The 14,583-nt window shown below is 45.7% G+C and overlaps 1 protein-coding gene across 2 annotated transcripts; it reads left to right on the top strand.

Annotated features, from left to right (window-relative positions):
- The first annotated feature begins 2,940 nt into the window (after window positions 1-2,940).
- On the top strand, window positions 2,941-14,024 carry rnf208 (ring finger protein 208). 2 transcript variants are annotated; one of them, XR_005943707.1, is made up of 2 exons: window positions 2,941-4,711; window positions 13,918-14,024. XR_005943707.1 is itself a non-coding variant. In XM_041192958.1 (2 exons), the coding sequence occupies exon 2, from the start codon at window positions 3,871-3,873 to the stop codon at window positions 4,606-4,608; it is 738 nt and encodes a 245-aa protein (XP_041048892.1). In that variant the 5' UTR covers window positions 2,941-3,393; window positions 3,723-3,870; the 3' UTR covers window positions 4,609-5,708. The 2 variants fall into 2 exon arrangements, 1 of the variants encoding a protein (XP_041048892.1); XM_041192958.1 differs by lacking the exon at window positions 13,918-14,024 and having other exon boundaries at window positions 2,941-3,393; window positions 3,723-5,708.
- The last annotated feature ends 559 nt before the right edge of the window (window positions 14,025-14,583 follow it).

The following is a 14,583-nucleotide window of genomic DNA, read 5'->3' as shown; positions in this document are numbered from 1 at the left end:
GGAGTCTTCTTGAACTGCCTCCGTTGTTATGTAGGTACACCCACAATGCTGTTAGAGAGGGAGTTCAAGGATTTTGATGCAGCAACAGTGAAGGAATGGCGATATACTTCCAAGTCAGGACAAGTCATTGTTGCTTGGAGGGGAACTTACAGATGGTTATGTTCCCATGCATCTGCTGCCCTTGTCATTCCAGGTGGTAGAGGACATGGATTTGGAAGGTCCTGTCAAAGGAGCCTTGGTGAGGTGAGTGTAACTTGTAGATGTTACACACTGCTGCCACAGCGTGCCTGTATCTGGTGAGTCTATATCTAATTCTTATTAGTTCAGGGTGCCTGTTATAAATTTTGAATCTGCACTAGATATTTTTTTGGGTTCAGTGTCACCAGTCACTCCCATAATCAGACCTGCGAACTGAAGAGCTTCTTTCTAGCAGAAGGCCTGTAACAGTAAGTCTTTTTTGGGTGAATGTTATACTGTGATCTCACACATGCCATCACTTGGGTTCTCCCATTTACCAGTTTTTAACACACACCCCAGCCCCTTCAAACCATATCCCCAGCAGTCTGACCCCACGATGAGGGGATAAAGGGTCGGTTGGCCCAGTTCCCAAAGAACATGGCCTCAGTCTTGCAGAAAATTACTTTGGCTCCTGAGGCCAGTTTGGACTGTCACAAAGGCTCATCGGTCTGCACACCAACAGCAGATCTGTGCAGAAGATATTGATACTGCCCATGTACAGGGGGGCTTGACCTGATTGTCTCCACTGCCTGGGATTGTCACCCCTCTTATGCCTGCATCTTTCCTGATGGCCTCGGCTAAAAGCTCAATACAACACACAAACAAGATGGGGGAGAGAGAACAGCCCTGCCTGACTCCAGATTTGATCAGAATGTTCCCCAATTCACACCCATTGATTGAAACTGTGCAACTGATGTTTGTGTAGAGCATTTTGATCCAATTGCAGATTCTCTCCCCAAACCACATTTTGGAGAGCACATCCATCATGTAGGTGTGTGATATTCTGTCAAAGGCGTTCTCCTGATCCAAGCTGATGAGTGCCACAAGACTATCAGAGCTCTTCCTGCCAAGTACAGTGCACGTATGATCGGGGTGTATCACCAACTCCAGAGCAGACTTGACCAGACTGGCAATGTCCTTGGGCAGGATTTTGTAGTCCACATTAAGCAGTGGGATGGGTCACCAATTTCTGATCTCCCCCCCTCATTTTTTTTTGGCAAAAATATACTTTATTCATAAAATATTTGAAAGAACCTTACAAAATATTTCAAAAGGCCATCACAAAAAGTGCAATTATATTCAAGTTTTCCACATAGATCATGTCACACCCTGAGGTGCTTCAATACAATCAAGGAACATTACAGACATTTCAAAATGGTCATAACAGACAGTCAGACATTGCAATGGTATTTAAGTTGTCTGTGTAGATCATGTTGCAATATGATGTGCTTCATACAATTGTGATACATGTAATATTCACTGCACATATTCAATGTGAGTCCTACAGTCCGAGGGGTCCATACAATGCCCAGCCCCTCGGTGCACTATGGCTGAAAAGTCGTAGACCGTGATCTTTTCTCATTGTGTCTTTGCGGCGGCTGCCCCAAGCTTTAGTGAGTCCCTCAGCACGTAGTCCTGGGTCTTGGAATGTGCTGGTCTGCAACACTTGGTTGGGGACAACCCTGCACTGGAAGACCAACAAGTTTCGGGCAGACCAAAAATCGTCTTTCACCAAGTTGATGATCCTCCAGCTGCAGTTGATGTTTGTCTTGGTGTGTGTCCCTGGGAACAGCCCGTAGAGCACAGAGTCCTGTGTCAGAGCACTGCTTGGGATGAGCCTCGACAAAAACTACTGCATCTCTCTCCAGATCTTCTTTGCAAAGGCACAATTCCACAAGGAGGTGAATAACAGTCTCTTCCCCACTACAGCCACCTCGAGGGCAACATGCAGAGGGGTTGAGACTCCTGCCGTGTAGGAAGGATCTTTCTCACCACAAGCCACCCATCACTCCCCAAAGTAGCAATGTCATATTTTCACATATCTGATATCTTGCAGAGTGAAATTTCCAACATAAGGTCAAATTATGCCACTCTATGGTTATTCTAATATTGTGCACTTTGTAACATAGCCTCTGAGTTCAACGGGTTCAAGCATTTACAAACCCTAACACCAGAAGAAGAGATTTTAGCCCATTAATTTGAGGAAGAGTCCAAACATGCTTTAGCTTTTAAAGAACATTTTCATTGTCTCTGTGTGCCTCAGATGTTCTTATTGCCCTGTGTGTCTCATACCTTGTTCTCATTAGCCAAAGTTAATTCTTTACTCTTGCTGAGTTTTCCTTATCTTTGTTTAGCCCAGCTTGTTCTCATGGGCTGCGATTAAGCATCCTACTGAACTTGGCTGCGGACCTCAGTGCACTTGGTGCTGTGTGGAACCTCTATTCACGCTATAATCAACAGGCTTTTAAAAATCAAGTTTGGTGTTACTTTCTCACACCTTCCTGATTTACCTTGTCTTCTCTCTTAATCTGGATCTGTGTGATTTTCTGAACTGTGAGCCTTCCTCCACCTTTACCAGCAACACCCCAATGAATTAAAAGCATTCACTTTAATTGTCTTTCATGGCAATCATGAGATTAAACAGTTTGTCAGCTCCCCAATTCTGTATTGAAAAATCTAATGCTATTCTTACAGATGCTCTGTAAATGTCAGTGTCTCAAGACATTTTGAGGGTGAAAACACGTCAGACTTCAAAAGGGACTGAAAACAAATTTTGTTTCCTTTTCGTCATTGCCCGTTATCAAACTGCAGAGATAGTCAGAGGTGCCAAGAGACAGCAGTCAATATTGAACACAGAGGGAGAGTGGAGGGGTTAAGTGTGTGAACTATCTAGAGGTGACCTCGCTGGCTAGGAGGGTGTGAAGTGCTCAGGGGAATAGCTGCTTTCTCTTGCAGTAGCAGCACCAAGCCACTGTGACTCAGGAAGGAAATGGCAACAGCATCATCCTCTGCTTTCTCAGCATCGATTGCACCACAGCAAGAGCCCTTTGAAGGTTAGACAGATGAATGAAAAAGGCAAGCAGCTAGAGGTTGGCTTCAGTTGCAGAGGTAGCCTGTGTTGAGGGACTGCGGCCTGGAGCTCCCACGCTGTGCTGAATGAGAGAAATGTGAGCTAGCTGCAGTACTGCAGTGCTGCTGCAGACAATACTGCCATCAGAGGTAAACAGAGGGCTCGGAGAGACAGAGCAAGAGAGAGAGAGAACAAGCTGCAGAACAGCCACTGCCCTTACTATCAACAGAGACGGACACTTTGCTGCTGGAGGGAGGGCTATTCTCAACTGGAAACTGGAAGCACCAGATTGACTATAAGTGCAGGTAACATGATTCAAGCAAGCGTCTTCAAACAGCTCAGTATTCCTTAGCTGAGAGATTTCCTCAGTGAGTGAGAGCTTCTCTGTCGCTCACTCAGTTCTGTCATAGAGGTTTCTTCTGGAACATGTTTGCAGTGCATGCCTGCTCTTGTTTCATATTGCAGCATACACTGCTGCTAAGCATTTGAGAGTCCAGTTGAGGAAGAGGAGTCAGATCGTGCTGTTGTAAAGCTGACACAAAGACCTTAGCCTCACTAGATAAAGAGCAGGGTGTTTGGATCCAGTATAGACTGTGCAAAGGATTCAGGATGTTTCTTGCTGATTGTGTTGCAGCCTGACCCTACTGTATGGATAGTGAAGAATCTTGGTGCACAGAGGGAAGCCTGCAGGGTGCAGAGATGGTCAGACAGCGAGGCGAGTACAGCCCCTGCCTGTGAAGCAGGCTGCCTAGCTGCAGCGTGGACTCCCATCCCCCTTCCCCATGGCGTGCCTGAAACAACAGCAGGCTGCCATCAAGATGGAGGCGGTGAAGATTGTGCCAGCGGAGAAGTTTGCGGACTGCCCGAGCTCACAGGCCCGCTACGGGCCCTCGCAGTGCGTCCGGGAGCCCCCGCTTGTCGGAAAGTGCGCCTGGCCCCTAGAATCAGAGATCATCGCAAACCAGGCCTGCACCGATGTCCCCACCCTGGAAAAGGCCCGGAGCCCGAGTGGACTGGCCAGGACACCACCCCGTCGCGAGAAATTTGTCCAAGGCCACCGCAAGGCCAGTGCAGAGATGTGCTACCACCGACAGACACCATCAGACGAGGTCATCGTTAATCAGTATGTACTTCACCAGTCCACCACCTCAGAGCCCCTGGAATGCCCCACCTGTGGCCACGTGTACAACGCCATCAACAAGCGCCCACGAATTCTCTCCTGCCTACATTCAGTGTGCGAGGAGTGTCTGCAGATCCTCTATGAGTCCTGCCCCAAATACAAGTTCATCTCCTGCCCCACCTGCCGCCGGGAGACCGTCCTCTTCACCGACTATGGCCTGGCGGCCCTGGCCGTCAACACCAGCATCCTGGCCCGGCTGCCAGCTGAAGCCCTCACCACCAATCCAGGCCAGTGGGGCGGTGAGGCTGACCGCAGCTGCTACCAGACCTTCCAGCAATACTGCGGGGCGGCCTGCAGCTGCCAGCTCCGAAACCCACTGTCTTCCTGTGTGATCATGTAGAAGGAGAGGGAAAGCCCTTTTCCCTACCGCAGAGTAACATTTGCGACTAAAAGGATTACTCCAAGACTGAACAACTTGCTGTGCTTTCTCAGCAGCCTATATGGTAAATTATCTATAACTGCATTATCTCACCTGGGAGTTTCTGTGTTTTCTGTGAAATCAAAGGTATCAAATTCAAATTGAGTGGCAAGTATTATGCTGTCTTGATAGTTTTGTCTGAGAGGCAGTGTTGCCAAGCAACCTGCACATATTTGACTCTGACCTCGGAATTGCTTCTTTTTCCACCCCAGTATTATACAATGCCTAAAACCGTTGCCAATGCAGCATCTTAAAGTGTTGCCCTCTCTAGGTCAGTAAAGCTTAATGTGTTCTAGATCCACGCCACAGTATTCAGCAGCCTATTGAGACCCATTCCAGCCCAGGCCTAGCCAGCCTGTTGAGATCCATTCCATCCCAGGCCCTGCCCTGTGCCCTCAATCCTTCACCAGAATGCCGCATCCGGCAAGAACATATTTTTTTACCTGAATTTTAGATTTTGATCTTTAGATAAAGAGAGAAGGGTTTAATAGCACTTATTTTTAATCGCGAACATCCTCGCCTAAGCCACAGACCTGCCTCTAACTTCCCTGACGTCAAAGGCACATTGATAGCTTTTGTGCAGTGTCAGCCCAGCCAAAGTCAGCACCAGGAGTCAGCCACCTGGTTCAGCTGCCTCTGCACAACAGCACCGCAGCCCCCTGTGGTTCTGGGGGAAGCTGGGCTGAAAAGGGTTAAAGTCCATTTGTTTCTACACCAACCTGTCAGTCACAGTAACCAGATAATAAAGGCTGCTCTCACCTGTGTGTCCGAGTGGATTGGGTTTGCTTTTGCTCCTCGCCCCACCCCACAATCCTGACCTTGGGCTCCAAAAAGCCGTTAACACATTTAACACAATATGATGGAGAAATACTTGTCTTTGGCTTCAAATAAGGTGTATAGATCACCTCCTGCCAAAGGTAACAGTCAGTGCTGGAGAGCTCGCCGAGAGCAGTGCTAGGAACACAAAGAATGTTTCTTTATTGATTGTATTCTGTGAATAAACTCTATATTAGACCTTCAAATTGTCTTTGTGCTACTACAGTTGTCAAAGGATTAAGCAAACAAGTGGTGCACCTCTCAGCAAAGGGTTAAATCACAACAATGACTGGTGGACACTGGTGCAGAGACTGACACTGCAACATAATGGGGTGTCTGTGAGTGGGTTCCTCACTCCACCTTCCCCACACTTTACACCAAAAGTTTAAATGTTCATCGGGAATTTTATTGTTAAAATATTTCCCAAACTGTTCTCAGAAGAGCTGGCTGCATTTCGCAGACTGCAAACTGAGAAGCAGGGGATACAAACTAAAAAATGGAGACAGCAAGGTGAATACGAGCCTGCATACTGTTAATGACAGGCACTTGACTGTGTACCATTAATCACAGGCACCTGACTGTGTACCACTCGCTACTTGCACCAGACTGTGTACCATTCACCATGGGTACCACTGTGTACCATTAACCACAGGCACCTAACTGTGTACCATTGGCCACAGGCACCAGACTGTGTACCATTGGCCACAGGCACCAGACTGTGTACCATTGTCCACAGACATCAGACCATGTACCACTCAGCACAGGCACCAGACTGTGTACTACTAACCATGGGCATCAGGATGTGTACCATTGGCCACAGGCACCAGACTGTGTACTACAAACTACAGGCACCAGACTGTGCACCACTAACCATGAGCATCAGACTGTGTACCACTAACCACAGGTACAAGATTGTGTAGCACTAACCACAGGCACCAGACAGTGTACTACTGGCTACTAGCTGCGGATTGCAGATCACAGTCATGATATCACAAATGCAGGTTAGATAGCACAGGGTGCTGTCTCAGCTTTGCATGGTGTAGACAACAGGCAGAATACAGCATGCTCCATAGTGACTATCATTGAAGCAGGCTATATATTAAAAGGGGGAAAGCTGAAGTTTAGGCTGTGGGTTGAATATTTCAATGCCATTTTGAGTATTTCACTGTGTTTTAGGATATGGTATGTGTATTTTGGAGAACATTGAGTATTTCATGGTGCAATTTGAGTATTTCTGGGTGGTTTGAGTATATCAAATTATAGTTTGACTATTTCAAGGTGTAGATTGGGTATTGCAGAATATAGTTTGAGTATTTTAGGTGTAATTTAAATATTGCAGAGTGCAATATATGTAATTACAGTTGCAAGTTATTGCAGGATTTAATTTGAGTAATTCAGTGTATAGTTTCTGTGCTCCAGGGTATAATTTGGTATTGCAGGATACGGCAGCTTGGGAGTTGAACATTGCAAGGTGGTTTGGGCAGATTATCATCAGGTGTTGGTTGAGTATTGAAGGGTCAGAGTTGAATATGATTTGGTGTAGGTTGAATATTACAGGGTGAGGGCTGAATATGATTGGCTATTGGTTGAATGGGAAGTCTTCTAGTGCAGTGGGTAACGTCCTTGCCTCTGACCTAAAAACTCTGGGATCGATCCCACTCCAGGACATGATAGCCAAGGAAGGTGTGTTCATAACGTGGCCAAACAGGTTGAGTTTCAACCTGTAAATCCTTCTGACACACTCCAGTGGCAGGCGGTAAGAGCAGGAGAGATTTCAGATCAGCCAGGTGATGGGAAGAATTTTGGAGCCTCTACCATCACAATCCATAGCTCCAGACTACAATGTGCATGGAAAAGTGCATGTTGCCACAGCAACTCGGGCTCCCTGAGTGATCTTTAAAACAGACCCACACATTGGTTAAATATTGCATGGTAAGGTTTGTATTAAAAATAAATTCGAGAAACGAACATGAATTGACAGTTAACGGACAGTTAAAGTAATAGAGTTCCACCAGTGAGCCTTAGCTGGAAGTATGAATATGTGCAGAATTGCATTAATTCTACCTCCTCAGCCCTATACTTGCTTTCTGATGACTGAGGTTAGTTATTTTTGGACAACATGTTGAGAAAAGGTCCAAAATAGGGTCTGATTCAACAGTGTACGAAGCCTGGGTTGGAGTTAGAATCTGTCTGGATGGCATGTTAGCCTTAGTGTGGGAATCAGGCTCTGATTGGTGCAAGAAACAGGGTTTGGTCAATATATCAACTTGAGTCAGAGTCTGATTGGATATTGTCTCAGGACTGCTTTGGGGATCAGAGTTTGATTGGATAGTATCTCAGGACTGCTTGGGGATCAGTGTCTGATTAGCCAGCCTGCTACTCCTATGGTGAGATATGTGCAGCTGTAGTCACTAGGCTAACTGCACACAATCTAATGGAGCCCTGAGGAAAGCTGCTTCGTGACAGTATTGGCTCAGATGGCATTTTACAGCTTTTAGCAGCACTGTGTATAAAAATAAAAAGAAGCAAAATTCTGTAGATGCTGGAAATCTGAAATAAAAAATTTTCAGAATGTACTGAAAATACTCCGCAGGTCAGGCAGCATCTGAGGCGAGAGAATCATTTCACGTGGATGATCCATTCAGCTCATTGAGCCTCTGTGGGGTCTTTGAAAGAACTATTTAATTACTGTAGATGTCGGCATATCAATTAGCCATTGAAGCCTCAAAAACTCTCCAAAAAAGGGGTTGACTCATATGCTGAGTATAAGAGTGATCCACCATTGTGGGTGGGTGCGATCTTTGTCATTTGTATGTGGAGCCTGCTCTTTATGGGCATGTCTTAAACTCCTGCACACCTTCACGATACAGCCTGTATCGCCTGCTTGATCCCCTGCACCAAGTTATAAGGTACCGGTAAGTAAAACAGCCATTTATGGGGTGAAAAATTGAGGCTGACTACTAATGTGTGTATAGCATGTCATGGCTGAAACGGTGGGTGGTGGGGGGATGGGGGCTGCCGTCAACTTATACACCAAGTATATGCAAAAACATGATTTGACATGAAACCAAAACTGTATTCCAGGTGTGATCTCACCAATGTCCTGTATAATTGTACTAAGACATCTTTACTCTTATTCTCCAATCTTTTTGTAACAAAGGCTAACATACTAATTGCTTGCTGTACCTGCACGTTAGCTTTTTGTGATTCATGTACAAGGACCCCCACTCCCTCTGAATACCAATACCTAGTCTCTTATCATTTAAAAAATTCTGCTTTTCTATTTTTCCTACCAAAGTGGATAACTTCACATTTTCCCATATGATATTCCATCTGCCATGTTCTTGCCCATTTACTTAACCTGTTTGTATTCCTTTGCAACCTCTCTTCCTCCTCCTCAGAGCTTACTTTCCAACCTAACTTTTGTACCATCAGCAAACATGACATATTATACCCAGACCCCTGATCTAAGTAATTGAAAAAGATGAAGCCCAATCACTGATCCTTGTGGTATTCCTACTCCTTGTTATCTGTTCATTAATCAATCTTCAATCCATCCTAAGATATTTCCCTCCATCCCATTAGCCCCAATTTTGTTCAATGATCTCTTGTATGGTACCTTGTCGAATACTTTTTGAAAATCAAATACAATACATCCACTAGTCACACTGTGGTATAGTTTGTGTCAGTCACGCTCTGGGGTGTAGTTTGTAATATGTCAGGGGAGCAGACAGGACTATATGCAGAGGTAAGGCTGACGAGCCCAATTTTTGTTCGAGGTAGGCTGGAAATGTTGTGAGCTGTCAGTTGTGATCAATATTCCCTCCCAAAATATTAAACTTAAACCTCTTATGCAATTTTTCTACCCTATCCACCCCATTTTCTCAACTCTCTTTACAGCTTCTTTGAACCTTATTTCACTATCCTACACTAACTTTTTTTTACCCACCATCAATGTCAGAGATTTTAGTTGCCTTGACCCTTATGTGAAAATCTCATTCCAAACTCTCAACACCCCCTTTTCTCGCCCAACTTTATAAACCTGCTCACACCCATCCTTTGATCCTGGTCATCATGGTTAACCTGTCCCTGCATGTCTTAGCATCCAGTTCTTTGTTGTTTTCCATTTGTGAAGTATATTTATGTGTGCGAAGTCATGTGCATGTATGTTTTGTGAGTATATGTTTGAGTGTGCGACTGAGTGCAAGTACATTTGTGAGGATACATGTGAAAGCAAATGTAGGTAAATGTGTGTGTGTGCACGTGTGTGTCTGCAAGTACATGGACATGTGCACATGGGAATGCAAGTGTGAGTAAAGTGTGCACAAGTAAATGTGCATATGCAAGTGTGTGTATGCATAAGTGCACCTGTGTGCATGTGAAAAGAGAAAAACAGAAAGGCTTTGCATTCATATAGCACTTTTCACAACCACCAGATGTCCCAAAGCACTCTATATCTAATGAAGTACTTCAGAAGTGTAGACCTGGCGGAGACAGTGGCGAAATGGCAATGTCATTAGACTCATAATTCAGGGGCTTAGACTAATGCTCTGGGGACATGGGATTTAAATTTAAATAACAAATTAGAATTATAAACCTAGTCTCAGTGATGGTGACCATGAAACTATCATTGATTGTCGTAAGAACCCATCTGCTTCACTAATGTCCTTTAGGGGAGGAAATCTGCTCTCCTTACTTGGTCTGGCGTACATGTGACTCCAGACCCACAGCAATGTGGATGACTTTTAACTGCCCTCTGAAATGGCCTAGCAAGCCTCTCAGTTCAAGAGCAATGAGGAATGGTCATTAACTGCTGGCCTTGCTGACACCTACATCCCATGAAAGAATAAATAAAAGAAAGCTGTTGTAATGCAGGAAACATGGACGTCAATTTGCACACAGCAAACTCCCACAAACTAGATAATCTGTTTTTGTGATGTTGATTGAGGGATAAATATTGACAGAATACCAGGGAGAACTCCCCTCTGCTTTGCTTCAATACAGTGCCATGGGATCTTTTACATCTACCCGAGCAGGCAGATAGGGCCTTGGTTTAATGTCTCATGGGAAAAATGCCACCTCTGACAGTGTAGCACTTGCTCAGTACTGCACTGGAGTATCAGTCCTAATTTTTGTGCTCAAGCCCTGGAGTGGGACTTGAAAATGGCAGACCTTGTGATTCAGAGGCAATGCTACCAACTGAGCCACAGCTGATGTGTGCACGTGTGAATGCGTGTGAGTTTTTGTGCAAGTTTGTGTATAAGAAAGTAGCAAGAAGGTGGTTTTTGGGAATATGTTAAAAATAGGTCCTATATCTGAGGACTGGGCAACAGCATAAAGCAACCCAGAATTTCAGAAAGCGATTGCACCAATTTGTCGAGTTGCAGAATATTTCTTTTACCATTGTCAAAGATAAAAGCTCAGTAAATAAGCATTACATTTAATGTTGTTCAAGCAAAATATATTTCTATAAATTTGCAAAAAGACAGCCAGGCACCAAGTGCATGAGAATAGTAGCATAATGGTTGTTGCTGGACTAGTAACTAGAGGTCTGGGCTCCTGCACTGGAGACATGGGTTCAAATACTACCAAGGTAGGTAGGGAATTTAAATTCAATCCATTAAATAAATATGGTATAAAAAGCAGGTTTCAGTAATAATGATCAAAAACCCTTTAGGGTTCACAGACACCCTTTGGGAAAGGAATATCCACCATCCTTGCCTAGTCTGAAATATACATAAATCCAGACCCTCAGCAATATGGTGGACTCTTAACTCTGGAATGACCTAGCAAGCCACTCAGTTGGTCAAAATGGCAGCTCACTGTTATCTTCTCAAGGGTATCTCATGCTCATTTGGATGGGAAACCCTGATCCCTAACTGAGAAAAGAGGGCTTTTTTGAAACAGAGTCGTGGGGAGCCCCAAGCTTTTAAACAACTAGGGAGGCTCAGAAAGTAAACATGCTAGCAGAACAGATAAAAAAACCTCTTGTTCAAGTCAAGTAAGGTGACCCACTAATGTGGGAGAACATAACAGCCAGAATTTTCTGGCCCCTCCTGCCAATGGGAACTTCCAGCCCTGCAGAAATCAATGGACTTTTGAACGGCTCGCTGCATTTTCCGGCCCCTCCCCCACCGCGATGGGGCTGGAAAATTCCACCCATTTTTAAAATTTTTATCATTACATGAAGATACTTATAAAAAAGATTTAATATTTTATACAGGACATCTCATGACCTCAGGACATTCCAAAGTGCTTCATAGCTAAGGAATTGTTTTTGACATGTTGTCCCTGTTGTGTAAAGAATTGCAGTAGCCAGTGTGTAGAAAGCATGGTCCTACAAACAATGAAGAGATAAATGTGCAACTGATCTGTATTTTGGGGACGTTGTTAAGATGGATAAATGTTGGCCTGGACAACTCCCTTTTCCTAGCTGTAACAGATCCCATAGCACTATTCACTCACCCATGACAGTTTGATGAGGCTTCAGTTTAATTGCCTTTTTGAAAACATCACCTTTGCCAATGCAATGTACTTAGTAGTGAAGCATCAGCCAGTGAACCTTCTCACTTGGAGACAATAGTGCTACCAGAGGTCTGGGTTGATTCTGATTGAGTTAAGTGAGCATGTTAACTATGGCTTTGCACATTCACTTGATGTGTGATATAACAGGGTCATGATTTGTATCAAGTCTTGTCTTTCCAAATCTTCTCTCAGAGTCTGTCTTTGAAGATCTTGAGAAAGACTCAAATAGCTGGTTCAGGTCACAAGGGCCATTCTATTGTTATTGCCCAGGCACCACTATCACACAAGCAGTTATCGGACAGTGGGAGTCAGCTCCCATTGAAGTAAGCCCTTCAATATGGCAATGACTAACAAATACTGAACATAAGAAGCTACTTGCGAAATGCCAAAACTAATAACGAGCCCAATTCACACAGGATCTTTCCTACTGAGAGGCAAGAAAGAAAGAACTTGCATTTATTTAGCGTCTTTCATGACTTAAGGTCATCCCAGAATGCAATGAGTGCTTTTGAAGCGTAATCAATGTTGGAATATAGAAATCGTGGCAGCCAATTTTCACGTCACAAGATCCCACAAACAGCAATATGATAATCTGTTATAGTGACGTTGATTAAAGGATACTTATTGACCAGGACACCTGCAAGAACTCCCCTGATCTTTGAAATAGTGCCATGGGATCTTTTACATCTGCCTGAGAGGGCTGATGGGGCCACAGTTTAACATCTCAGCCAAAAGTCAGCATCTCTGACAGTGCAGCCGTCCTTGATAGCACTGGGTCTTAGCGTAGATTTTGAGCTCAAGGCCAAAATTTTCCGTTTGGTGGGAGGGCGGAGCAGGATCGGCCACAGGCGGGCACGGACCCGATTGGCGCCCGCAATAGGGGCCGTGCCGCCATTTTGCACAGGCGGGCCAATTAAGGACCACCCAACGCATTTCCGACTGCCGTGAATAGCAGGAGTGTGCGGGCTGCGGTGGGCATGCACAGACCGTCGGGTCCAATGGTGACCCGGCCGTCTATTTAAAGGAAAGCCTGGCCGCCTCCTGTAAACTGCTCACAATGGCCACGTTGGGATCACACCACAGGGGGTCGGCTGAGCATGGCACGCTGGAGGGAAGGGCAGAGGAGCAGGGCAGGCTGCGGGGTCTGCCACAGGAGCATGGCAGGCTGCAGGGTAGGCCAGCAGGGGCCAATATGCCCCTCGCTTTTCTGATGACTGTCTTGCTGCCCTCCTCGAGGAGGTGGCAGCATGGAGGGATGTGTTGGTGCCCCAGAGTGGGAGCAGGAGGCCCCCCCCCACATGACCAAATGTGCCTGGGAGGAGGCGTTGAGCTCCCGAGACGTGGTGCAGCGCACCTGGATCCAGTGCCATAAGCGCTTCAATGATTTGTTGCACTCTGGAGGGGTTGGTACCATGTTGGCATTGGGTATTTAACCCAGCAGGTAGCCTTAGCCTTTGAGGCCCCCCCCCTCAAGTCTTACTGTCGTGACTGCATTGAATCATGTTGGGCATTTCTTGTACGCTGGCTGGGCAAGCAGATAGTGCCCATGCTTACATTAGCATGTGGTTGATGAGGAGATGAGTTCCCCCCACACCATGTGTTGCTCTTTGTCGCACATGACTAGCCTGAGGGCAACGTGCAGGAGATGCAGCTAGGCACATACTCAGAACTCCAACACATGTCCTATTTACAGTGATGAGATGGTGGAAGGGGGGCCTCAAGGTCTCATGGCCAAGAACCATCTGCTGTAGGGAGCAGGTGTACTGATCAGCAGTAGCTGGGAGAGGAGGCACTGGAGGCCTGATATGGGCCACTGTGGTTGGGGTGCGGTGTGCGCGTGCAGAGTCCATGTGCGATTAGCCGCAATGAATGATCTTCTCTGTTTTTCAGGAGAAAAATGCTCACAATGCCTGTGAGCATTCATGGACTGGAGGCAGCCAGGCCCAGCTCATGATTTTAAGCCATTTCGAGCAGGAGGCCCTGAAGCTTGAGAGGTGCCATGCGCCCAGGTCCACTGGTGTTGGTGAGGCTGGGGTGGAATGGCCAGGTATTTGAGGTCAACAGTGACATCCGCTCTGTCTTCCCACAATCCAAAGCACTGATGATTGTTTGATTCGTTATTGTTGCTCATTCACAGACTGATAGAATCAGACGTGTGGGTCATAGACAAAGGTCCCTCGGCCCTTCGAAGATGTGCATGTCAAACACCTTCCAAAGTCGCCCTATCTCATTTCCGATCACTATCCCCATGGTCTTGTATGCCATGGCATCGCACCTGCACATCCAAATACTTATTATATCTTAGGAGGGTTTCTGCGTCCACCACCCTTTCAGGCAGTGTGTCCCATATTACTGTGTGCAAAAGTTGCTCATCACCTGACCTGTCAACCTCATGCCCCTTACCTTAAATCAGTGCAACCAGGTTACTCATCCCTCCGCCAAGGAGGGATGAGTAACCTGGTTTCTGTCAACCCTATCTATGCCCCTCATAATGTTATAAAGCTCAATAATGTCACCCCTCAATCTTCTTTGCTCCAGGGGAAATAACCCCAGTCT

Source organism: Carcharodon carcharias, chromosome 8 (assembly GCF_017639515.1).
Source record: "Carcharodon carcharias isolate sCarCar2 chromosome 8, sCarCar2.pri, whole genome shotgun sequence".
In the NCBI taxonomy this organism is placed as follows: Eukaryota; Metazoa; Chordata; class Chondrichthyes; order Lamniformes; family Lamnidae; genus Carcharodon; species Carcharodon carcharias.
Note: the sequence above shows the minus strand (reverse complement) of the source record. Positions and strands in the feature narration are given on the sequence as shown.

What these genes read in the sequence shown, in the direction of transcription:
- rnf208 (XM_041192958.1), top strand. Translation starts at nt 3,871, where the DNA reads ATGGCGTGCCTGAAACAACAGCAGGCTGCCATCAAGATGGAGGCGGTG.